The 26,698-nt window shown below is 44.7% G+C and overlaps 1 protein-coding gene across 2 annotated transcripts in view; it reads left to right on the forward strand.

Moving 5' to 3' along the window:
• The first annotated feature begins 706 nt into the window (after positions 1 to 706).
• PRIMA1 (proline rich membrane anchor 1) overlaps positions 707 to 26,698 on the forward strand; it is a 59,400-nt gene continuing 33,408 nt past the window's right edge. The window contains exons 1-2 of one of the 2 annotated variants that reach the window (XM_064142454.1): positions 707 to 948; positions 7,024 to 7,174. In XM_064142454.1, coding sequence (XP_063998524.1) covers positions 856 to 948; positions 7,024 to 7,174 — 244 coding nt within the window. In that variant the 5' untranslated portion in view covers positions 707 to 855. The remainder of the gene's footprint in view (positions 949 to 7,023; positions 7,175 to 26,698) is intronic. The other variant, XM_064142445.1, reaches the window with a different exon arrangement.

Genomic DNA, 26,698 nt, shown 5'->3' on the forward strand with positions numbered 1-26,698 from the left:
TTGCAATGTGGGATGAGGTTCCTCCAGGACAGGGGGGTGCTGCTTGATCCCTCTCTTCCCTCTTGGCTTGGTCTCACGCCCGGATGCTGGGAGGGCGCGGGGGGCGGGTGCGGTCCCTCTCGGGCTTGCCGGAGCTCTCCGAGCCGCCCCGGGGGCCGCCCCTGCCCTACGCCAGCCTCGCCGGGGTCGTGTGAAGGGAAGCTGCCGCCGGGAGGAGCCCGGGCTGCGAGGGAGAGGCGAGGGGAACCAGGCGCAAGGGACTGCCTCGATGGGCTTGAAAAATCACTGCAGCAGCGGCGACGGCGGGCAGGGGGGAGATGCAGCTCCCAGGTTGCGCTGCTACACCGCTCTCCTCGCCGCTCCCCGCCGACTCCGGCAGCACCTCCGGCAGCGCCCGGCCCCTCTACCCAAGCGCCGGGCTCCAAACTTTTTCCACCGCTCGTACCCCCCGCGGGGCCTGAAGGAGCATCGGTCTCAGCGGTGAGCATCAGCCGCGGAAGCCCAGGCGCAGGCAGACTGCCGGTGGCGGCCGGCGGAGCATCCCGGGGATGGGAAGTCGGCGGGGCTGACGAGGAGGGAGGCGGGCAGGGCGAGGGTGGAGGCATGTCTCCCTCCTGAGGGAGCCGGGACTTGAAAGACGCTGGGTTTTCCCGACCACCCTTTCCCCTCCGCACCCGCCCATCTCCTGCCTCCCTCCCCCCGCTCCTTCCCTCCCTCCTTCCCTCCCTCCTCTCTAGAATTAAAGTTGGGACAGTCGTGCTCCGGGGATGGGTGCGAGCCAACGCCTCTGCTGCCGGCTCGCTCTGCTCCCTCCCCAGGTCGTCCGGAGCCCGCGCCTCCGCCCTCCCAGGAGGGATGCTGCTTCGGGAGCTGCTGGGGCTGCTCCGCTGCTGCTGGCCCTCGCTGCTGCTGCACTGTGCCCTCCACCCGCTCTGGGGCTCCGTCCAGGTAGGGCCGCCGGATCCTGCCCGTAGCTGCGCCTCGCCCGTTCCACACGGGAAGCGGGACGGGGGGCGGTGGGGCCGGGGCGGGGGCGGCAGGCAGAGCCCCGCGGCCGGCACACCCGGCAGCGCGCGTAGGGGCTGAGGCGGGCGGGCGGCGGCGGGGCGGTGGTCGCGGCGGTCCGCGGCCCCGGAGCAGGCAGAGCTGTTGCTCTTCCCGGCGCGGTCCCACCTTGCCGGCTGCCGCGGGACGGAGCGCGCTATGGCTGGCGGCCGCCTCAGGCCCTCGGGAGCCCTGAACTCGGCGTGGTCGGGCTGAGCAAGATGTAGTTGACTTTTCTTAAGCGCGCTGGCAGCCGGAGGGTTTGTAAGTGCGTTTTGCTGTGCCAAACTGCACAGAAAGAAGCGATGTACGGAGGGACGCCCCAGCAGTCTAATTTTGGTTATGTTTTACCGTGGGCTTTCAATGTCGATTGCGAATTGAGGATTCTCTGGGATGAAGCAGCTTTTGCCAACTCCGAAGCCGTGATGTTATGTGACCTTGATTGTAATGTGGGGTGACCAGCAAGGTGGACTAGGAGAAATCGGTATACAGTGAGAGAAAGTGCCTGTCCAGTTTGGAGAGTCAGAACAGCAGCAAAACTCAAATGCGTCACTTTGATATTTTAAAGTTTATTTATAATACATGCCTTGAAAGGAGTGATTGATGAGCCAGCCAAGTGCTCAAGAACAGAACAATTATAGCTTCTTTCTTGGAGAAAACACAGTGGAAACTCCACATCTTTTACTCCCTGTTCTAAACTTAGTATCACGAGATCAAAGATACGTTTGTCCTAGCGTCTTGTTGCTTGTCGTGAATGACAAGGAAGATTTACTCACCTTACAGATTAAAATGAACAGAAACACAACAAAACCGACCTCCTTTAAACCCATACTTCCTCCAGCACTACCTTCCTGCTGTCCTGTGCAAGTATTCCGGTAGATAAGCTGAAGTTAAAACCGTGCCAGCATTTGTAAGGGATGTGCAGTTGTGATGAAATTCTCCTGTAACCAGTCAAGTCAATCAAGCAAAGGAAAAAAACCCGCTTGCATAAACATCTTTCTGGCAAACTCTGATGATCTAAGCTGGTCTTTCAAAAATAATTATGTTTATAAGAATTGAAGCAGGCTCTAAGAAATGCAAAAGCCAAGGGGCCCAGCCTTACCCTGCGGTAATTTGGAAGTTTTGTTGCCCCATTCATCATCTGTACTTATGCAATGCCTGCTGTTCTGGGGAACAGCAATCAGTAAATCTGCCCATACTCAAGCTTTTTTCCCCAGATCTCCCAAACTAGGATGTACCTAAAACTCATATCAGCAGGTACAAATGGAAAGGGCAGATACGGAGGACTCATCAGCACGCTGGCCTTCCTGTGCCCAAAACACCCTCATCTTTGAATTCTTCCCATGACTCCCCTTTCCCTATATTGAGTCATGATCCTTGGTTTTATCTTCAAAGTCTCTCAAGCCATACTCTCAACTAATTCAATAATGTCACATCATGTTACTCCCCTGTTTCTGCTCAATATATAGCAGCCATTGTGTTTTCTCACATCTCCTAGCCCTTCTTCACCCATTTGTCAGTCAGATGCTAATCAGAGGGGAAGAATGTGTCTTATTAAAAACCAAACCAACCCAAACTGCATGATCTTTTCTTATTAGTGTTGCAGCCAGCACTTCAACGAGAAGGAAGGGGTGATTCTGTCTGAAGCTTCTGACATAATTAAGAAAAAGAGCAGTAAGTGTCATGATAAATAGCAGGGTCACGTTTTTTTCTGGTTTCATAAACATGGATCTGAATTAACTCTGATGTGAATTATGCAGAGCTGTCCTGGAATTTATGCAACAGTGTTGAGATCTCATCTCTGTAGACCGCTTCCAAGAGACAAAGCTCTTGCCACATCAGCAGGCTCTTAGAGGTCTCTGTGCCTTTTCAGTCAACTGCATTTTTCTTTTTTTCAAGCTTTCCTTCTTTTTACCTGATTCAAAAAGTCATAAGATGGCCATGCTCTGGGGATTGTATTAATCCTCTATTCCCATCCCACTCTGTAGAGCATGCTCCTGGACTACTGCAACCCCATGGGACTCTACTGAATTACTAAACGACTCTGACCACATGCAGATTTATTCTTCCATGCTATGCAAAGCAGAACTAGGGGCACTGTTCCTGAAGGAAATCTTGTATTAAAAAGGAATACATCACAGGCATGAACTTCAACAGAGACTGCAAAAGGAAACCACCAGTTACCACTTTCTGTTCTCTTTTCCCTGGACATTTGTGGATCAGATTTTCATTGCCATGAATATTTAAAAGCATTTGTCCGTTTTGCAAAACATATTCTTGTCAAGTCCACAGATCCATCAACATGACTGCATTTTCAGAGCAGGGCAAAAAAGGCATCAGCTTGAAGTCCAGACATCACATATATTCAAGCTGACCAAGAAGCTGGGTGTGTTAAGAAAGGCTCATGCCAAATAAGCGACCAAGTTGTAGACAGGCTAGGGAGGCATGCATTACTGGCACCTCCAGCACCCGGGGCAGAAGTAACAACTAAGGAGCAAGCCCTGTGTGGTCTATCTCCAGAGATGACATCTTTTCAGAGCAATCCCTACAAACTACCTGGCAGCACAGTGAGTATCTGATTAGTCATTATCTGCAGGGTGGTTATAGAGCCATTCTGGGGCTGTAACGGTGTCTGGGAGAACAAGCAAGCAATGAAGTTTGAAGCTGGACTTGAATTAGCAGATCTGGTCAGAGAAAGATTAGGCTCTTTCAACATTTCTTTCTTCTGCCATCTCCTGTAAAGTCAGCATAGCTTGAATTGCAGACAGTAAGAAAGAAGCATGGAGTAATATATTTCATCATCTTCTGCCAGAGCAAGATTGTTCCCTAAAGCATATTTTCTAGTGATTTGTTTTGCTTACCTTTAGAAGACACAAGTAATAGGCTTCATTCCTTTCATAGGAAGACTAATAGATGTCAACAGTGGGAATTTTGTTTTCTTGAAAGGGAGCCAAATATCTCTTCTTTTTAATTCTATCTTGCTACTGTTAATTTATCTTCTTGCAGCAGTTCTTGACTATTTCTCTCCTACTTGAGGCCCTCAACCTCAATTCAGGTCTTTCCTTTTCCTGCCAGATTCAGACAACTTATGCTATCTCTTCACTATTTTAAATTAACACTCTAAGACAAACCCCTGGTAGGAACACCCCTGGTAGGAATACCCCTGGTAGGAGTACCCCTGGTATTCCTATTCACATCACCTAACAATCAGGCATTTGACTGAGTGACAATAGAAGGGAAACAAATAGGTGAAGCCCATGCTTTTAACTCTCAGTTCTTTCCCAACCATTTAAAACTTAGGATGGACAGTTTTTTTTCTCAGATATTTCAAAAGTACACAGGAGCAGGGAGTGGCTGGGAATATATAAGGTTAATTTTGTCTGCAAAGTAATGGAGAAAAAATACCCACTGGTTTCTGAGGACAGTCTATTACCAGCCTAAGATAGAGGAGCCACCTGGGATTTAAAAGCAGTCAATAGCTCTAAAAAAAGACAGAGCAAGCATTTTGTTCTGGTTGATATTAAGTTAGAGCAATAAGCCAATGTAGCTTTTCCATACCAGCACCATCTTCAGACTTGTATACATAAAGCCAATTCTGGTCTGCACATGAAGCTGGCTCCAAGTCTGCTCAGTGTTATTCTTCCCTGACTCTGTGCTGTCCCATTGCACTGACTCTTGTGAAACTAACTAAGCTGTAGGAACTAGGCAGGGGACAGTAATTGTAGCTAGGAGTTCATATTTGCTTCCTAATCAGCTGCTAGAGCTAGTGGAGAGATGTTGACTTCTCTGTCAGTAGAGTAAATGATCTCACCTCAGTACAACTGGGAGATGCCCCAGCTGTGCCGCTGCTACTGCATGCAGTAGAGGCTCTTCCTACAGGGCTTCTCTCCGGAGAATTCCTAACACTCCAACCCAGTATGTGAATGGGTTGCAAGAGCTGAAGTATGGAGGATATTCTGCTGCCTGTGATCACTTTAAAAATAAATAAGCCTGCGCAGACAGATTTATTACCAGCCATGAGGGATTATGTAGCCACTTTGATTCATTAGAGCCTTCAGAGAGTTTGTGTAAGTTCCTGGAAGCTGTCTAGGATGGGCTTTAACCATCCTCTTACTGTTACCTGATGGTCAAGAGGAAAGCTGGGATGTGCCTGTGCAGAATTTGTTTTTCCCTATGTTTGGTAATAGATTTTGACAAGCTGTTTAAAGAACTGAGTCTTCTGACTTGTGCTGTGCTTAGCTGTCCTTCCGACTCAGCTACACATAGCCTCTTCTATTCTTTCCTCTCCCTCTCTCTCTCTAATATTTAATCAACAAAGCCCTACCTCCATTTCCCCGAGGCCAGAGTAATGCATCTTGCTGCATTTAGAAACCTCCTACGCATGCGAATATGTCCTTTGTGCTGTGTGGTTGTGTTAATTACTCATGTCTTTCTTTTTGGCCAGAAGTACATGAAATGTCTGCATACAGCTTTCCTGCAGCCAAGAGGCAGCACATCAGCCTTGATGCCCGGCTGTGGGTGGTGGGAGAGGCTCACTGACAGTGCTGTGGCTAGGGGAGGGTAGTTAGAGGTGGAAAGGCAGAGAAGACAGACTGCTTGGAGCTGGCAGTAGAAGGGAAGCAAAGTTTGGGCTGGAGAGAGGAATGGAGAGAAGGCAACCCTGCGTGACTCTAGGGATAGGCATGGAGGCAGAAGGTGCCTTCCTAAAACAGATCTGAAAACATGGCATGAGACATCTCTTCATAATAACCAGCATCTGGAGAAAAGCCAAACAAAGATGATGTTGGGCCAAAACTATTAGGACTAACCTGCCTATGATCAAACTGTACAAGGCAAGAGTTGCATGCTAGCATAGGTATCCTTAGCTTCAGCAGGACACAAGTCCGTCCCAGGTGGTTCATCCTACAAAGTGCTTGTTAGATAAGATGCTTATTTATCTTTTAGGATTTGTCTCCTTAGAATTTTATCTGGTATTTTCCATCCAAGTATCATTTCATTCAAAGAGAGCTGTCTTAAGAGACCTCTGAAGTTAAGACCTCTTAGGAGACCCTGTGATGTGCCACAAATTCCCTTTTCATTAGAGACTTACTTTTCATTTCACAGCATTAGGTTGGGAATTTTACTGGATATTCCTTAAGTCTTTACTCATGTAAAGATTACCGATAGTAAGAAGAATATGCTGTTAATAAATAGTTCTTGTCTCTGCCAAGCTATTGAATATATGGTATACCAGTACCAGCTAAAATGTTGTCCGTGACCAAATGATGCCTACACTTGGATTCTGCATTATGTGCACTTGTGTAGTGTAGTGCCTCATGTTGGGTGTTATTGGTAGCTGGCACTGCATGTTACTAAGGCTACATGTTACAGTTTGTGGCATTTCCACTTTGACTGTGCCATAGCTGTTGTTTGCAAATGAGTGAAATGTGGGCTCCCTCTCCTCTCGGTGGGAATTGAGATGCTCTGAAACACTCTCTAGAGGTAGAAGTGAGGCTGGCAAAACAGGGGAGAGACCTCCTTAGGTTTTCAGTTTTGCTGTAAGGGAGATGAATATGATCATGACCCTAACTGTCTTGTCATTTTTATTAGCTTTCTGGCTTGCAGCAATGACCCTGTGAATAATACATGCTGCTAGATGGCTTTCCTAAGGAAAGAAGGCTTACACAATCATATTGTCTGCCACTACCTACCTTCTCCTTACCCCATAATAACTCAGAAATGAAGCATCCAACATCAACCACGTTTGGCAGAGGGAAAGACATCTTGAAAATATGTGATAAGTTAAAAAATTAAATATTTTTTTAAAAAAGGGACCGTGTAGTGAAGGGACCTTTTGTGATGGCCTCAATGAGGAATATGGACTTAAATTCTAGGTGCTGGTCTGAGGTGCCACTCAGATACTCAAGTCCAAGAAACGCTTTGGTGGAAAAACATTTTTCATTGTTTCTGCTGCTCATGTAATGTCTTTTTTCTTCACAGATCACTCAGGGTGAGCCCCAGAAGTCATGTTCCAAGCCTGTAGCAGAGAAAGTCACAGAGACCTGCCAGCAAATTTGCCAGTGCAGGCCACCTCCGCCACCACCGCCGCCTCCTCCACCTCCACCGCCACCGAGGTTGATAGCAGTGCCAAGTAAGTAGCTGCTGGTTTGCTTGTAGTGTGCAGAGAGAGGACAAAGCGATGGGGATGCATGGACAGATGGAAGGAGAAAGAATGTGGGAGAGGGCACAGCTAGCTCATTTGTCATTTTCCACTTAGCAAATGGAGGAAAAAATGTTCTCAGTAGAGATGGAGATCTGTTATCTGATCAATGAATAATGCTTGGCTTTTGGAGGAAAGCCAGAGAAATTCCCTCCTTTCATTGTATTATATATGATTCCCCAGCTTTAAATGGTTCCCTGATGCCCTAGCCCTGTGAAATGGTTTCCTGTGGAGACATAATGCTGTGCTTTATACTTAAGTTACATGACCTCCTGTTTTGCCACATGTGTAGCTTGGAGATCTGTGTGCTCCAAGGCAGTTTAATGTATAAGCAGGCAAAAATTCAAACACTTCACCTAGACCATCCTGCAGGTTTGACTGTCTTCAAGACACTGGATGTCTACTGGTTTAGACACTGGATGTCTACTGGTTGACCATAGCACTGAGTCAGGTTCATTAGTTTTAATTATTTACAACTAACAAAAGTCAGAGGGGTGTCAGGAGTCAATAGCAAGTGAGCAATTTTTGTGCTAATAGCCATGCAGGCTAGGACTCATTTATTTCTCTTCATACAAATCAGTGCTCCCAAGCCTTATCCAGTCCATCCAAGCTCCTCCAAGCTTCCAGCCGTGTATCCACAGGCATGCAGTTTCTGCTGGCTGGCTCTGCCACTTTCCTTCCACATCATTATTCCTGTGATCCTGGATTCACAGATACTTTCTGGAGTCTGATAACTGTGCTGATGGTCCTTAGAAAGATAGTATTTCCACAGTGGGATGGAGCTTGCTGGTGCTACTTGGACTAGCTGGGTGTAGGAGCATGGGCTGGATCCTGCACAGACACTTTCATGTCCCAGTTATTTGGTATCCCAGCAAATCTCCTTAATACTTCTGTATATTCTCAAATTTATCTCTCCCTGAAATGATGCCTACTAATTCTTTTCTCTGCGTACATAAACTCACCCAGGAACAGTCTTACAAAGTATATCTAGTATCCTTTCCAAAGGATCTCCCAAAGGAAAAGAAGTAATTTGGTTGTTTTTCTGTATCAGTGCCATAGATGTGCAGAAAATACGAAGAGGGCTTCTGCACAGCTTTTAGCCAGGCAGAGAACAGGTGGAATTTTGCAGTGCGTTTTCTGCCAAAAGCATGGTTTGTATTTGTGCCACTCTGCAGGAATTTAAGGCAAAGGCAGGAAAAAAACCCAATGAAATACTTGGGAAAGGCAGTACAAAGACAGCTTAGAAAGCAGGAAGCGGAGATTAAAGTAGTTTTATAGTAGGAAAAATCTCTTTCCATGTTCAGGAAAGTGTCATGGACAGTAAAATTGAAAATTCCCTTGGTCTCTGTTTCATGATCAGAAAGTAAAGTACTTTTCTAGTTTGTTTTCTTGTACCTAGGCTACACCATTGCCCTGAGGGAGCTGATCTTAACCCACACAAGATGTGGCAGAGTAGTGTCATCACAGCTGCTTGGGGAAGAGGGCACCACTGCCAGGCTGCTTCCCCTCTCTGGGCTGCCATGAGGCAGCTGGTCTGACGTTGTGGATTGTGATGAGGTGGGAGAGGATTCAAAGCAGAAAAAGAGAAGTCTGTCACACATTGCAAAAAAAGGGGAAAGAGAAGTTAAATGTGACTGGGATAGCCTGCTGCTTGCTCAGGCTGGATTGCCAGGTGCTAACTCAGTTTTAAAAATTACCTATATAAATCCAGATGACTAATATTTAAACAAATTATTTCAAATGCAATTAAAAAATAGATTACACACTCCTTTTGCCAGTAAGCTTTAGAGTAGTAATCAAGTGCCTCATCTTGGAAAGTGCTTTCATTATTATCAGCTGCCCGGGCACTGTGATTTAGCCTACGTGTACAGCAACCCCTAGCCTTGTGGGAATGAGCCAGCCTTGTGGTTAAATATTGATGCTATAGGCACAACTTTTAAACAGCATTCAGAGGAGAGGGCAGTAAAGGGGCAAGACAGGATCTCATTAAATGATTTATACTAGACTTTTGCTTTGCCCTCTTAAAGTTAAGTATGGGAAAGACCTTTGCAAGAAAACAAGCCCAGGAGCTGTGAGTGTTTTACCTTCTCAAGGTGTAGTGTCTGCACTGTGAGGCACTTTGTGTGGATGTTAGCATTGCTCTCTGAGCTTTGTGAGCCACAAAAGGCTGCAGCCTGTTAGGCACTGTCCTTAAAAGCTTGATTTGCAATCAGACTAAATGTTATTGGAGGTTTGGATCGTCTCTGCACCCCTCTACAACAGTCACTGCGGCTTGGGCCTGGTGATTAAAGCAAATAGATACAAAATTCCTGTCCATTCAGTTACTATAGATATGGACAGCTCAATTATCTGCTAAACAAATCTAATGCTCTTTGACATGTCCTGTCTGGTCTCCAGCTGAAGGAGGAGACCTCTGTGTCCTATCAGCCCCACCCAATTGTTTTCCAAACCCTACTTGGATGTCTAAAATCTGTTAAATGTTTTGAATTCTTGAATTCACATATTAGTAACTGGTAGATGTTGTGTTTACTCTGACAGACAATAACCTAATTAACTCCACAGAAAATGGGGAGAATCACGCAAGTTGGCAGTCAGTTTAAATACCTGAGTGATGTTAGTAACACCAAGCTTCCAGACTTTAGGAGACACTGCACTGTTACAGTCACATATTTATGACAGGAATGTGTGGAGTGTGTTTCAGTGCACCCTGTGGAGGCATATAATTTGTTCAACAACATGAGTATGGGAAATTAAATTAGGTCCTGTAGCCCGTGTGTTTCCAAATATGCACAACAAAATTATGGGCCAGTGAATTCAGAGAATGACTCAGCCACTGGACGGATGGGCCATAGGAGAGAAAACAGACTGCTTTTGTCTTCCTTCAACCATGACCCCAAGCCTCCTTTTCTCACATTTCTTAGTCCTTTACACAGACCAGCGGGGTTTCCTAGCGTCCCTTCCAACTCCTGTTCTTACCTTCACTCCATCTGCTCTGCAGCTGTCATGGGACATTCCCTCATGGCAGCATAGCCACATGCCTCTTCCTTACTAAGTGGAGGACTCCTTGTCTTTCCCAGTGAATGTTTGCTCTGCAGTATCTAAATGAAAGCTATGATCATCCATGCTAGTCCCTGTGGATGCTGATTCTCTTGGTATTGCTAGTTCAACCTTGTCTTTTTCTGTAAAGTGGGACACATGGTGGAGCATTTCAGTTTTGAGTTTCCTGAGTTTCATTCTAGATGCAGTCGGTTGGCACTTCGCACTGTCCTGTTCAGTATAGATGCGTACCAAACTGTGAGTCTTCAAGAAGAGGGGCTCTAGCCCGTAGAAGTAACAAGGATGATGGGGACTCTGACAAAGTGATAGGAACTCTCAGAAGACATGATTGCTGAGCCAGCTGCAGTTCCTTCAGACTGTCTGGGATATTGATGTTTCCGCAGTAACTCTCCTTATGCAAGCAGCAGCCTGCTCTTTAACCTGTGCTTAGAAAACTGTTCATCGATGAAGTGAAGGGAAAACTCCTGAGGCTCTGAGGGGCCTAAGGCCAACTCAGCTTAGATGCTGACAATAAAGAAGGAGGAACTTTCAGTGAAATGGAGTGTGTTCACTATATGTGACTACTGACCTGAAGAAGAAATAGATGCTCAAAATATGGCCTTTAATTGTTTCTTTTTTTTCCCTGTCTTTCCTCCTTGCCTCTGGATTTCATCCAGGACTAAGGCAAGGTGGGTGGAGCACTTGTTTAGGCAGAATTTGTAATCCAGCTTCACAGGCTCATAAGATTAAGATTGTTCAAATTATGTTGACCCTTCAAAACCTTAAGTGCTGCTGTTGTCCACTCTTTAATACTTGGTGAGCATACAGATTTCTCCAGGAGCACTGCAAAGAAGAAAGGTCATTCTTTTAAAGTAGAAGGTAGGCCAGAAAAAAATGGATTAGAGCTGGACAAATGCTGCAGTCAGTATCACTTTTAACTTGTGTAAGATTTGGGGAAAAAACATTTCAAAAGTGTATTCTTCAAAATGTTCATCCTGGTATCCTCACTTGCTGGTTAGCAGCACTTGCTCTCTCTGCTCTACCCATCTCCCATGTTGGGTGAGGAGGTCATGCTATTGCCATCCCCTCTCTGGATGATGGAAGTGCCCAGTCAAACATTACTTCAGTCTAAATTCAGAGTAGGAAACTTAAATAAATGTTTTTATTTGAGAATATGATGAGCTGTACTCATACATCTGAATCATGTTATGTGAATCGACCTCTGACTTGTAGGATGCTTGCACTTAGGTGCAGAGTGAGGTCTTTAGCGCTCCTGACCTCAATGAAAGTTTGCCCTGAGCTATCAGTTGAGATAAAGCATAATCAAGTAAGTGCAAAGCCAAAGTGCAAAGCAAAGACATTACTGCAGGGGACTCTAATCTCTATGCCATCATACAGCGTTGTATGATTTTTGTTTTCAGGGTGCAGTCTTTATCTTTGGAGATAGTGCATCTACTTAACTAATTATTTGGGCTGGTGAAAATGTCAAAGTGAAAATGACCAACTGTAGGAGGAATGCAACTTTTTCTGGCAACTACCTGAGCACAGATGTATAGCTTCATTTCAGAAAGTGTGCAGGATCTGTTCGGTGCAAGTGGGAAAACTAAGGACATTCAAGCCTTTCAGGACAGATGGTCACAATGCGTGCATGTAGGTGAAAATCTGAGTATAGGAACAGTCTAGAACTCCTTAACATTTGAGTTGGTTTTAAAGCAACTAAAATGTGTGTATTTTACTTGTTGCCTGTTAAAAACACAGTCTTTCACAACTGAAACACAGCCTTTTAGTACTAAAAGGCATATAGCTCTTGGACATAAAGGAGTAAGAAATGTTTTTTTCCTTCAGCTTTTTGACAACCCATATCCTGGTGGTAGAATGAACCTATTATGCATCCAGAGAATGAGTCTGAGCCTCATGCTAAATACTGTCTCCACATGGTCGTTCAAATAGGAAGGCTGAGCGTCGTCTTGATGCTTCTTGTACTATACAAGTATAGATGTTGTTGTTCTTGCCTACACAGTGGTGAAAGGACTTTTGTCTTTGGCAGAGGACTATGATTGTCCTCCAGGAGCTGATTGCAAGCTGAATTGAAATCCGCGTGGAAGCCACCACATATTTAAACAAATGAGGCACCAAAAAATTTGCTGTGGGAAGTTGCTGCAGTAGGGAGCATGCAGTATGTGCATCTCAGAGACATCTGACTTTTAGGTTTCTGTTTGAGTTGCCATCCTTCTGCTGGAAGGACTGGTTCTAAATAATCATGAGATATTTGGGCACACTTGAGGAGTCTTGTATTAACTTCTTGCAAGTTCTGTTGCCCAAAGCATTTGTTAGCAAATGGTTGGGGTGATTTTGTTTTATAATCTGGGGAAGGTGTTTTCTTTTGTACTTCATAAAACAGCATCTACAAAAAACTAAACAGTAGTGGGAGAGAACTACAGTGGCAGGGGCCACATTGTCTCCTACACCAAGAGATTTATGATGATGACAGCTACTGTGAGGGAATATTGTTTTACCACAAGTCTGGTCTAGACAGTGATTTTTTTAAATGCCAGCAGAATGCTGAAACAGGGAAGCCCTTTCAGTTTTGGTAACACAGCTGTCATACTGTGAATTGCAGTCTTCTGTGAGAACATTGTTAGTAATTTACAAAGCAAAACCAAACTGTAGTTCTTGCCTTCTCACACTTACACTTTTCATTTTACTAGAGAATTGTGACTCTACAAACTGGCAGTGGGATTTTTAAGCTTTCAAATCTAAACTGAAGTCCCTTCCCACAGCCTGAAGTCACAGGTGATGACACATGCAGACTCTAGTCCAGATCCCCATCATGTTGTTTTCATGTCACAGACACTACCTTCTGTGTTAGTACACTGAACTCAATCATTAGGAATCCAAGATGAAATTTAGGCAGAATTCACCCACCTAAACCAGAAATGCAGTTATTAGATTTACTGCCCAAAACTGCAGGTATCTCTGATTTTATCACTAAAGACATAAAGACTTCAAAATCCTGGTATTTTTTTTGTATTTGGCACAGTTATTTATGGCATGAGAATAGAAGTTACAAATCTTCACATCCCAGTCAAAATGAGAAAATTATTTAGGGTGAGGAGATTTATTAAACAGCAGTCAAATAGAAAGTCTGAAATAGTTTGGACATCTGGGATGTTATATTAAGTCTGAGGAACAAGAGTAGTAACTAGAAAGCAAGTAGGTTCATGCTAATACTTCCGTGATAGGATTCTGATATCACTCATGCACCTAACATGTCTTCATATGGGGCTGCTGTAAGCTCTCTGTCTTTGTAAACCACCAGTTAGACCAGACTCTCAGTCACAGCTTCCATTGCTTTTCCTGCTCTGAGTTTTTCACTAAAACAAATTCTGAGATGTTTTGTCAAGTTTTAATTTTTATTTAAGCAGATAATTGATCTTCTGCCCTGCTCTGGGACCTTGGAGATTTGTTGTGGATTTTTCTTGCAGTAAAAAATCCATATTAGGGAAAAACTGATGCTCTTGAATTGATACTTATTCATACATTTTGAAGTATTTAAAAGTAAGGGCCTTAGGCCAGATGATACTGCAGTTCAGGAATCAGTGGGAGCTCTGTTACCTATAGATTAAAAACATTATCTAACTTTGAAAAAAAGAAGCATCAGATATTCGACTGATTCTGCAGCAGAACAGTCCTTTCTAGTCTGAGAGGCATACCCTAATGGCTCGATTGTTACTTCTTTTAAAGAAAAAGGAGTTGGCCAAACTAAAGAGATTAATTCCCTGTGTGGTTGGCAGTCCATTTGTACATGCCTACCATTTCACTGATGAAAAAGATAAGAAATCTTCAGTGAAATTACTGATGAGTCAGAGGCTGCTGATTTACAAGTAATTGTAGGTTCTCCTGCTTGTGGCAAAAGGAGTTGTGCCTCATCTCAACAAGTCAGAGAATGCTTAATTGGCACAAGCTGTTCTGGCAGAGAGGGCTAGGGAGCTGACCTTGGTAAAGCAGACCCACAGAAGTGTATGTTCGTGTAATGGTTTTCTGCATTATCTTTGTTGTAAAGGTGATATAAAGGGGTTGCACTGCCTGTTTGATTGTAATTTGGGGGTTCTTGTTATGTTGATATAGCAGGTCAAGGAAGCAACAATCTGGAGCTTTGGGATGTTATCCCAAAGTAAGTAAATGGTGTCCATTAAGACAGTAAAAACACAGGTTAATAACTGATGCTGCTGCCAGAAACTGTCATTAATAATTATGTAAGTTAATGTAATGCTTCCATCGGTGTATCATATCACACTATAACCACATATAGCAAATTGTGAATTCCAAATTGTTATTAAAATGAATTGGTTAATAATTCTCAAGTGTCTTTTAAATGGAGCTGATATTTCACCAGTTCATTGGTTAGAAATACTACATACAAAAATCTGTTCCTTGGCAAACGCTGGACTTTTACCAGGAGCACTGCTGCTATTAAACTGGTCATTTACCAATGGAGCAGATTCTATTGAATCATCCCTGGACATTTTCCTTCCCTTCTGGGAGCAATGCATAATCTTATTTCATATCCACTATCAAAGGAAGTAACTAGCGTGGAGTAAAGAGAATGGTTTAATACTGGGTTTGATTTAGCAAGCTGCAGGTGCTCAAACTCAGCTTAGAGGCATCATTCTGCAGCACTGGCTGCAGTAGGGAGCGATGGTGAGCAAAAACTGGTCTACCTGTGCAGATCCAGGTAGGACTTGTGTAAAGTTTGAGGAAAGGGCAGATAGCAACCAGCTTGCTTGCTTTTGTGACTCCTAAGGTTTGTGTCTTGTCTTTTAGCTTTCAGAGTCACAAATGTGCTCTCAGTGGTGATCAAGGACTTCACGGTGGGCATTTGGCACAGTGAAATGACTTGATCTGTTAATGCACTGTCATTGCCATTTTAGGTATTCTATGTTTTATAGACACTGAGTGAAAATGTATCAGTTGGTAAATGTCACATAGAATCACAGAATCATAGAATCAACCAGGTTGGAAGAGACCTCCAACATCATCCAGTCCAACCTATCACCCTGCCCTATCCAATCAACTAGACCATGGCACTAAGTGCCTCATCTAGGCTTTTCTTGAAGACCCCCAGGGACGGTGCCTCCACCACCTCCCTGGGCAGCCCATTCCAATGGGGAATCACTCTCTCTGTGAAGAACTTCTTCCTAATATCCAGCCTATACCTACCCTGGCACAACTTGAGACTGTGTCCCCTTGTTCTATTGCTGGTTACCTGGGAGAAGAGGCCACCCTCCACCTGGCTACAATGCCCTTTCAGGTAGTTGTAGACAGTAGTAAGATCACCCCTGAGCCTCCTCCTCTCCAGGCTAAACAGGCCCAGCTCCCTCAACCTCTCCTTATAGGATTTGTGCTCCAGGCCCCTCACCAGCCTTGTCGCCCTTCTCTGGACATGTTCCAGCACCTCAACATCCTTCTTGAATTGAGGGGCCCAGAACTGGACACAGTACTCAAGGTGTGGTCTGACCAGTGCTGAGTACAGGGGAAGAATAACCTCCCTTGTCCTACTGGCCACACTGTTCCTGATGCAGGCCAGGATGCCATTGGGCACACTGCTGGCTCATCTTCAGCTTACTGTCTATCGGTACCCCCAGGTCCCTTTCCTCCTGGCTGCTCTCCAGCCACTCAGTCCCCAGCCTATAGCGCTGCTTGGGGTTGTTGTGGCCAAAGTGCAGAACCCTGCACTTTGTAATAGTATTTTAAAGAAAATTAAATTTACCTCTGGTTTGGAAGTCATTTCACACTTCAATTCCATTGTACTCTGGCTGGATCATCAGTTTCATTTCCATTAAGTTGAACATGAATACAATTTGGAAAAGGAACTTGAGTGCACTAGATATAGGACTTATTAACTGGTCTCCTCAGGGACATTTTTAAGTGTTATCCGTATCCCTTACTTCCAGCAATAACTGAGCCATTGAAATAAGACGAGGAATAAACTGTGCAATATCAAGCAGGGATTATGCTTATGTAGGTGCTGCACACTAATAGAATTATCTGCTGCATAGTCAGCTGGCTGTTGCCTAAAACTCAGGCATACAATTTTGCTGTATGGCTTTCTTTGTAAAGTGAATTCTTTAAAGGCAACTGTACTTGCCAACTTAAAGTATATACATGTCCGTTATAGCCTCTCCATATAGTATCTGAATGCCCAGCAGACAAATGGTTTGTTTTTCCAAGACAGACATAAACCAGTGCCTTAGAAATTGCTGCTGCTAACACTTTAGGAAAATATTCCAAGTATTTCCAAGTCTTCCACAATCTATGTTACCAAATTCAATCTGCAGCTGTCTGAAACTGGTTTTGTTTCTGGTTTCCCTGAAGGTGCTGATTTTGACAAAGTTTCAAATCTAAGATACGAGGCTTGTCCAATCTTTGCTATTATCTGGAGGTTCCTCAACTCATTAAAAAGCTGCTAAGGATCTGAGAGATAATATCTTAATGATACCAGTATCATTGAAATTTGCTCACAGTTCATAGCCAGTGACTTTGAGGGTGCACTTACGTGCATACCGTTCAGTCTGAAGAAGTTCTGCAAATCTGGACCTTAATTCAAATTATGTGGAGAACATTATGCCAAGAAAATCTGTCACCTTTCTGTGGGATTGAATCTGCCAACCTTGAGGTATCTTATTAATCATTTGCTGGCAAAAGACTGGTTGTCCACATAGGAGCTTAGACTTCCAGAATCATATTTCATTTCTTTGAATGTCAACATATATCATCTCTCCTTTGAAGACCTGTTTACTGCAAGAGCTGGACAATGAATAAGCTTTCAGGTGACTTGATGGTGAGCTACCATGACTTCCAGAAAGGAGGCAACTTGCCCACCCTGCAGGGAACAGCAAAAAGAGGGTCCAAGGTGATGCTTATTTCTCTGCCATCAACCTGCTGGGAGATCCCAAGAAAGTCACCCACCCTATCAGCCACTCAGAGTTATCATATTTGAAATGGAGATACTGTTTCACCTCTGTAAACTTTGGATTTGAGACTAGTGAATGTCAGGTGCTGAAGATTATTGTTTTTTTAAGGCTCAAAAATGGACAGTAATTGCTACAGAATTGGTCAGTCCTGCCACTTGTCAAAGAGGAAGCTGCACCACCACACACAGCAAGCAGGATAAGGCATTCACTGTGCTAGGAGCAAGGGGCAGAGCCTATGGCCATGCCCTCACTTTGTAGTAACGAAAGAAAGGCAGCCTGAGGGAGTGGACAAGAACTCATGGTGCAAAACAGCACTGTGTCATGTCTTATTTCTCCTCTGTCAGTGGTGATACAGCTTCAACAAAACCCTGACAAAGGAGCATACATCAGCAAATACAGAAATTAACAGCCTGGAAGGGCTCTCACTATATGTAGCTACTGTGTCCATATGGGTGCCACTACCAGCAGTACCTTAACAGGCTCAGCTGTACCTGCCTTCACAGCACTTGTTGGGGAATGGATTCATTCAGGGGTGCCTGAGGCTTAATAAAAGCAAAGGCTAGCTTTTTAAAGACTTTTAACACCTAAAAATGTGCTTAACTCCCAGCAGTTTTCCTAAGCCATTATTTTGAAGAGAACCTTCCACCTTATTTTGAAGAGAACAAATGCTTTCTGTGTGCAATTTACTAAGCACTACCTCACTGTTGATCTGAGATGAGTGGGGGGCAGCAGGTCTCAAGGGAGGCCACAGGGGGAAAAGGACAATTTTCTGCTCATGTCTTTTCCCCTTGGCAGTCACTTCTTCGTGAGATGCTCTCCCTAGATGCACAGCCCCAGGCAGGAGCCTGTCTCTCTGAAATAGTTGGCAGCTGGTGATGAGCCTCTGTTCTACCCTTATTACAGCCTCTGAAACAGCCTGAAAGAAAAACTAGCTTGCCTGGAGGAGACAACAGTCCACAAGGCACTTTCTCTTCTTATGTATCTTACTGCAGTGGATATTTTTAATGTGATGAAGGAGAGCTCTGTGGGCAAATGGATCTCTTGTCCCCAATGAGTTCCAGTTTGGAAGTGACACTTTACTTCTTTAATTGCTCACTACTTTTGACTGGTGTTAAATGCCTCATGGTCCAATGCTTGTCCTCTTCCCAAGAAGCTTGAAGAAGTCTCCACATAGTTGATGCACAGCAGCAAACCTCCTGTCCATGTTGAAGCTGCTCAGGCTTGCTCTGAGCTCTGTGGGTCTCAGTGGACAGGAGGCCCTCTTCAGCAAATGCCAAAATAGAAGCTTCTGAATTTTTTCAACTTTGTTACGAGACACAGCAAGAAAGCCAGAGCCTCACACAGCGAGGCAGTCAACTGCATCCTCTCAAAAGCAGTCATGGGACATACTGGGGCATGGGGCATACTGGCAAGAGATGGGCAGCAGCGCTGGGTCTGCAAAGCCAGTTACAGCCTATTACAGGAGTTAAGTTCATCCTTAGAACTTGTGGGGAGTTTACTCACCTCTGCATATCATATTCATTGTTAAATGCTCTCTAGAAAATCTGTGCCAGCCAAAGCAGAATAGAAGAGGGAAATGGATAGATACCTGCATGTGAATAGATGCACACACCTGATGTGTGTGTGCATGCTTGTGTGTGTGCTTGTTGAATACTGATTGAACACTGCTTGTTGAATACTGAATACTGGAAAATGCTAATATGTTTTCAGGTATAAGAGTGCTGAAATGGCAAACGCAGACTTAATATGAAGGTTCAGTGCTTTCGGGCCTCTTTTTCTCCAGGATGTGTTTTCCACTGTTGTGATATGATGAGGTCCCACAGCTTTCTAAAGCAGGCAGATGATCCTCGGATCTGATACTTCTCTGGAGAATAGCTGCTGCTCTCTGTGTATATTGCTCATCACTGGAGAGGCAGAATGTGAGTTCGTGCAATGAAGTGGATGGTACTGTGCTGGCACATCTCTGTGTCTCTCAGTTGTGCCTCTGTTCAAAAGAACTGAGAAATTACTGTCCCTAGATCAGTGTTGTACTCCTGTTGTTCTGCCATTTAACATGCCCTCGTTGCTGTGTTTGCTGAATAGGTAGTTGGTGGGAAGGTTGGGGAAATGCAGCTAGTTCTTACAGAAATGTAGGTAAAGTACTTTTACATTTATCTATCTGCCCTATCGCAGAGTTGCAAAAGGAGTAACAAGAGTGCTAATGTACAGCCTTTGTGATGCACTTTTTTTAACCCCTGCATCGTGAAACAGTTTGAATCTGTCCCCATCCTGGAGAATGAGTAACAGAGTGGGGAGAAAATCTTTCCAAAATCACCAAGCAAGCAAGGTGGAGAGCTGAGGCAGGAACCCACATTCTGAGGCGAATATCTGCCCCCTATGCATAGTGATACTCTGCCTAAGGAAAGAGAGGATAAAGCTTGTGTCATAAAACTCAGAAGATTAAACTTGAAGTTGTGTATGTATGTACCCAAGGTAAAGCAACCTGGCTTTCTGAGTGCTCAGAACCTCTGGAAATCAGGTCACCTTCTAAAATAAATTCCAGAGTACTAATTTAACAACAGATTTTCTGGCACTTGAGACCTGTCTCTTAGAGGCACCAGATACCCACTAATCTGATTGACAACTCCTGCATTTCAGAAAGCAGGTCACCAAATGCAGCAGGATTCTCCTAAGCGACAATTCTCACGGGGAGGCAGTGCTTAGGACTATCTGGGGATGTCACTGGGACTATCTTGGTGCTGCCCAAAGCGGCACTGTTGCAGGTTGTGGAGCGCAGGGAAGTGTGTTGGTGCTCATGGAGCCCTTCAGAATGACCATGTTGCTGCAAGGAGGAGGCTGCCTTGCAAGGCGCAGGCTTCGATTCTCATTCGCTCGGGACAGAAAGCAATGGGGTGTGATTTAATTAGGGTTAAAACAATTCCACTCTTCTTGCTGAGAGGGAATCAGAGGGCAAGGGAGAAACAGTGTCTCATCGGGAGGCTGCTGCTGAGGAGAGCATGTGACAAAGTCAGATCAGAGGGCAGTGGCTGACGCGAGCCTCCGTTATATAGATAAATGCCAGAGCCGAGGGTTAACACAGAACTAGCTGTGATGTAATCTCCTTAAAAGCCTTTTACCCACAAGGCCTTTAAATGCTACCCCTTCTCCAGATTATGCTTTAGAGAACAGACTCTCCCTCTATGCTCGCCAACCCTGCTCTCCTCCAAAAGACCTTGGCAACTGAAACCATCTTTTGTGCCTATCTGTGGGGTCATACCTCAGTTCTGGCAGGTCCCATCAGCTTCAGCAAGAGCCTAATAAGATTAAGGCTGGTAGATCTGGCTCTCAGCCTGTTGATCATTTAGAGCACAGACTTTCCCTTCTGACTTTTTTTGATAGTCCTTTGATTGCTCTGCTGTATGCATCATCATCCTTCCATAAGCATGTAGGAATCTGAACTGAAATCCTAGTTTGTATTGGCAGCTGTGCAAAACCAGTACAAGCTATCCCACAAGCTTAAGGTCAGCCCTTCCTGGTCATCTTATGGGATCTCACCTTGTTTCTGTCCATAGGTTTCAGATGCACAGAGCTCATGGGCACGGCGTCAGCATGCCGGCTTCAGGCAGAGATTTGGCACCTGCCCAGGAAGTCAGCTAGGGAGTTTGCTGCTTCCAGTCCTGTAATGTAGTTATGGCCAAATCCAGTGTTTGCATCTACTCCTGAGGTGGAGGCAACATGATCCAGAGGGTAGGACTGGCCAGGAGTCAAAAGACATTTTGTTTCTTGGCTTTTTCACTGAGCTGTGGTGACTTTGCACAAGCTGCTTCTTCACAACGTGCTTCTTTCCTGCTTGGGCAACTGCTTCTTACTCCTGCTATTATTTTTATTTTGGTCCTACTGATATGTACATTTTCTAAAGGACTCTTGAATCTACCAAAGAAAAGCAGCTGCCTTAGACCTACCAAGACATCAAAGCAACATGGGGAGTTAGTGAAATTCACTGCAAAACCCAAACATAAATACATGCAGCTTCAGTAATCTCTAAAGCTTAGATATTAAACACCACATTTCAAACTCCCCCAGCCAGCTCCTTTCTTTTTCACTGGCTGTATTTGCACTGATAGTTCCAGTCCTGTCTTGCAATGAGCTGTGCACTACTCTGTCGCCCATGACCTTCCTAAAACTCCTGCAGAGCTGCCCCTTTTTTCCTCCTCCTGCAAACTCCAGTCTCCACAGTCAAGCACAAAACTGAGCATGTTTCTTGTTTCAGAAGGTGAGTATTTTTAGAAAGGGGGAGAAAACTAAGATGAGGGAACCAAGAGTGTAGAATAACAGCATCTATAGTGTCGAAGCTGCAGGGGAGAGAATTTCTCCAGCATCATCCCACACATTTTTATTATAGCAGACGTTCCCACTGTGTAGCAATTGCAATATCCCCCTTAAAAGTGTAGTAGAAGCATATGCACAGAGCAGCTGCATGGCATAAACTTGTCTGCAATATAATGTGATAAACAGAAGTATCATTTGCTACAGGAATAGCTGATTTCCACTAGTGTTATTTAACCTAGCTACTCCAGGGAGGCAGTAAATCAGGACAGCCTTTCTGCTGAGCACACCACTATTTCCTGGAAAATAGTTGTTTACACAACTAGCTCATGGCACTCTGGAAATGACCCTAACATTGCAAGCAACAACAGGAATGGCACAGGTCTGTAAGGAAGTTTAAAAAAAAAAAGGTGAACCAACCTAGATTTTTTTTTCTGTTTCAAAATTTGCTCCAAAATCAGTGATTCTTATTTTCTTTGAGCCAATCCATTGCACATTATATACAGTTACAATTCCAAAGGAGAGGGTAGTGGGATAGGATATTGCTGGTCTAAAGCAGATTTTTCTTTGCTGGGTAGCATCTTCTTTCTGTGCTTGTTCCCTGTTCTGGGATCTTGGGGAACAAGTCCAGCAGAGAAGCTTTCTGGGTCATTGCTCCTTGGAGACTAATCCTTTCCATCATGTTTGTGTTTACTGGAGATGAACTTGTCTCAAGTGGACTTCATCTGTTGTTGAAGCTGTCATCCACTCCTGCTTTTCATTCCTGCAGCACTGCTCCAGGTCCTGTGGTTAATGATGGTTGTTAATAGGTGTGATGCCCATCCTGCACTCTTTTCTCCAACTCCCTAAATAGGTAACAGTGTGGCTACCAATTAATCCACTCTGCTTCAGTGTTTGTATCTCTCTTCTGGAGCTTGTTTATTTCTGCTTAGCAGCAGGGCTGGGGTCACATCCCAACTGTTGCACCCAGAAGCTACAATACCAAAGCACCTTTGTACCAGACAATTAAACATCATAGAAGCAACATAATGGTTAGGTCAGAAGACGTTTTTAAAGCTCATCTAGATCACCTTTCCCTCACCGTGGGCAGAGATATTACTCACTAGATGAGGTTGCTCAAAGCCCTTTTCAGCCCAGCCCTGAACACTTTCAAGTATGGGGCATCCACAGCTTCTTGGCATATATATGCAAGCATACAGCAGTACATGTGACACTGTCTTGCTCCTCTAAGGTGATCTGCTCTCAATATCTCCTCTAAGTCATTTTGTATTTACAGAGGTTGACACTGTAGCTGCCACGGAGGTGCCAGGAGGGGAGCAGTCTGTGTGCAAAGCCCTCCAGCCAGCAGCTAAGTGCATTTGGTTATAACCATGGCTTCCCATGGAGCAAAGAAATTGCCTCATAGCAGTTATGGCCAAATCCAGTTTTTCTTTCTGCAAGGTTTAATTGTGTGCACACACTGCTGACAATGGTGACTGTTGCCACCACCAGCTCATGTTGTTTATGCTGGCTTACCCAAACAGCTCCTGTCTTGGATCCACTGTAGGTGCAGTCTGCAAATGTCTCTACCTTCCCTTCTCTCAGTCTGTTCACAGTCTTTGCTCTGTGTTTGCCATGCATTCTGCAGGCGGTGCAGAGGATTATAGCCTTTTGCAAGCTGTCTCTGATGCTGCAGCTGCCCAGCCAAGGAGGGGAGCTGACCCAGCTTGCAGGGCTCCCATTGATACTAACATTGTCTTTGGCATTTGACTTGATGTGCTGCCACATCTCCCCTTCAGCAGTTCAAGTGTGTCCGGGTGTGAATGCCTGCAGGCAATGACTGTGAAGGGAGGCTGATGAAGTGATTTTTGTACTTGCCAGGGAGACAGACAGCAAATGCATCCATTCATATCTTATAGCTCCTGTGTCTTCAGAATTAATCATTTCAGGTACATACAAAGGTGCTCCAAATGCGAACGTTTGCCATTACATGTTCAGCCCAGGTGCAGGGAAGAGGGAGAAGAAAAAAAGGGGTTCATAGAATGATAGAATGTTTTGAGTTGGAAGGGTCCTTAAAGATACCTAATTCTAACTCCCTTGCCACGGGCAGGGACACCTTCCACTAGAGTGTTCCTCTCAAAGCATACAGAGACATGACATGGTTAGATAAGCCTCTTCATCTGCCAGTGGAAAATGATAATCCTTCCTTCTGTAAGCCTATCTTTGTACCTGATTGCCAGTTGCTTTCTGTGGGCAGCAGTGGTTGCAATGTGAATGTGAGCTCAGGTTTCCCTGTGTGTTGGGGCAGGTGAGTGGAGGATCTGCTCCATGGCCACACTCGTGCATAGCTTTCTGCCCTGCGAGGAGGCAACAAGGTCCCACATCTCCTAGTCATCTCCCCCCATCCTTCCAGGAAATTTTCCCATCAAATCCAGGAGTGTCAGTGGATATGGTTTGAAGGGAACACATAACTTTGTCCCTTCTTGAAATGCCTTTTAGAATAGTTGCTCAAGATCCATACTTGTCAAGCAGTACCACAAACTTCATTAGAAGCTCTTTTGAAGGTTTTGTTTTTCCCATGCTGTCTGCCTGTTGCTGTTAGCAATCCTAGGTAGACACAGCATGTTCTTACCGTGTGGATTATCCAAACCTGTATGTGGCAGTTCCTATATGACAAAATACAGCAAAGAGGAGACCCTTGAGCTGACACTGACTCGCAGATCATAAAATCGTGGGATCATTTCAGTTGGAAGTCACCTCTAAGATCATCAAATTCATTGACCTCATACCACTATGACCATTAAACCATGTCCTGAAATGTCATGTCTACACTTTTTTTTAACATCTCCAGGCATGGTGACTCCACCCTTCTCTGGGCAGCCTTTTCCAATACCTGACCACTCTTCCAGTACAGAACTTTTTCCTAATATGAGATCTCACTTTCCTAATATGAGATCTCCCTTCAGTCTCCTCCAGGCTGATCAACTCCAGTTCCCTTAGCCACTTCTCATAAAGCACAGAGTCCTGCACCTGGGAAGGAACAATAAACTATACCAGTTCAGGTTAGGAAGTGATCTGCGAGAGAGCAGTCCCATGGAGAAGGACCTAGGAGTCCTGGTGGGCAAGAAGTTATTCATGGGTCAGCAACGTGCCCTAGTAGCCAAGAATGCCAGTGGTATCCTGGGGTGCATTAAGAAGAGTGCATCCAGCAGATCGAGGGAGGGTCTCCTCTCCTTTACTCTGCTCCACCTAGAATATTGCATCCAGTTCTGGGCTCACCAGTTCAGGATAGACAGGGATTTATTTCAGAGTCCAATGGAAGGCTAAAAGGATGATTAAGGACCTCATGAGGAGAGACTGAGAGACCTGGAGCATTTTAGTCTGGAGAGGAGAAGGCTGAGAGGGGATCTAATAAATGTATATAAATATATGAGGGCTGGGTGTCAGTAGGGAGGGGACAGCCTCTTCTCAGTTGTGCCCTGTGGTATGACAAGGAGCAATGAGTGTAAACTACAGCATAGGAAGGTCCACTTCAGCATGAGGAAGAACTCCTTTACTATAAGGGAGCACTGGAAAAGGCTACCCAGAGAGGTTGTGGAGTCTCCTTCTCTGGAGCCTTTCAAGACTCGTCTGGATGCGTTCCTGTGTGACCTGAGCTAGATGATATGGTCATGCTCTGACAGGGCAGTTGAGCCCAAATTTCTCCTGATGTCACTTCCAATCCCTAACATCTTGTGACCCTGACCTGTTCTCTAGACCCTTCATCAGCTTTCTTGTCCATCTGTGGACCCACTTGAGCACCTCAATGCCTTTCTTGTATTTAGGGCCCAAAACTGAACACAGCACTCAAGGTACAGCCTGTCCAGTGCTGAGTACAGGACAGCAATCACTTCCCTGGTCCTACTGGCCACACTATTCTTGTTACTAGTCAGAATGCTGTTGGCCTTCTTGGCTCACTCACACACTATAGCTCATGTTCAGCCAGCTGTAAACCTATGTCCCTAGGTCCTTTTCTGCTGGGCACCTTTCCAGCCACTCTGTCCCAAGCCTGTGTAGCACTGCTGGGGGTTGTTGTGACCTAAGTGCAGGATCCAGCACTTGGTCATGTTGAATCTCATATGATTGATCTCAGTCCATTGATCCAGACTGTCCATCATCCCAGGATAGGTTACAAATCCTGCACCTGGAGAACCCACAGTCTCCAGGGCTTTGGGGGCTGAGCTCCTGACCTTCAACAAAACTTGGAGCCATGCTTAGGAGCATCATTATCCAGATGTTAGGACAAGGTCCTCAGGTGGCACTAGCCTCATGGCTAGGTGGGCTTCTACTAATTTACATCACTTGAACTCTTGGCCCTTTTTTATTATCTGCCTAAGACTTCATTTTAATGTATAATTACATTAATCAGCATTAAGTTAATCAGCAGTCACTTGACGATGAATTTACACTGCTGGGGGGAGTGAAGAGTCTTCTGTGAAAATATATACCAGGCCTTAGGCTCAGCACTGAAATTAGCTTTCTCAGAAAAGATGTGGGTATGTAGTGAAGGCTTTTCTTGGTTCTTGTCTTTTACACAACACAGTGCTTATAGAAGAGTATCCAAACCTTAGTGTCTGTGCGTGTAACTGTTCCTCTGTAGGGTTTCACCTCCCAGAACTGAAGTTATTTCACGTAATTAGTGGAATGTCCTGGGAGTTTTTTCATATACCTCAATATGTGAAATCACATCCAAACCTTTCCACATTTTCTGAGCTTGTTTCTGCATCCCAGTGTGATAATGGCTGTAGGAACTACTGGTTTCTTTCTGCCTTGTGAATGGAGATGCCAATGTGCAAATGATGTAAATATATCAAACTAATACACCAAATAAGAGTCAAGATGAGACTAGAAACCCAACCCCCCACCTTAGCCAGCAGATCAGTGGGTCTTTAAAATACATGACTGAGGCCCTTGGAATAGGAACCTGTCTTTAAAATAAAATCCACTCTTGCTTCCTAGCATGCTAATTAAAAGTGCATGGCTGATTCAGGCAGCCCTGCAACAGCAAGAGGAATGCTGCAGGCAAAAAGATGGCAGGGTTTAGCCTGCTGTTTGTATATGATATTAAAAACGGGCAGATGTCTCATAAAGATGATTACTACAGCATTCTTGACCTTCTGCA

This window comes from Pogoniulus pusillus, chromosome 1 (genome assembly GCF_015220805.1).
Source record: "Pogoniulus pusillus isolate bPogPus1 chromosome 1, bPogPus1.pri, whole genome shotgun sequence".
Taxonomy (NCBI): Eukaryota; Metazoa; Chordata; class Aves; order Piciformes; family Lybiidae; genus Pogoniulus; species Pogoniulus pusillus.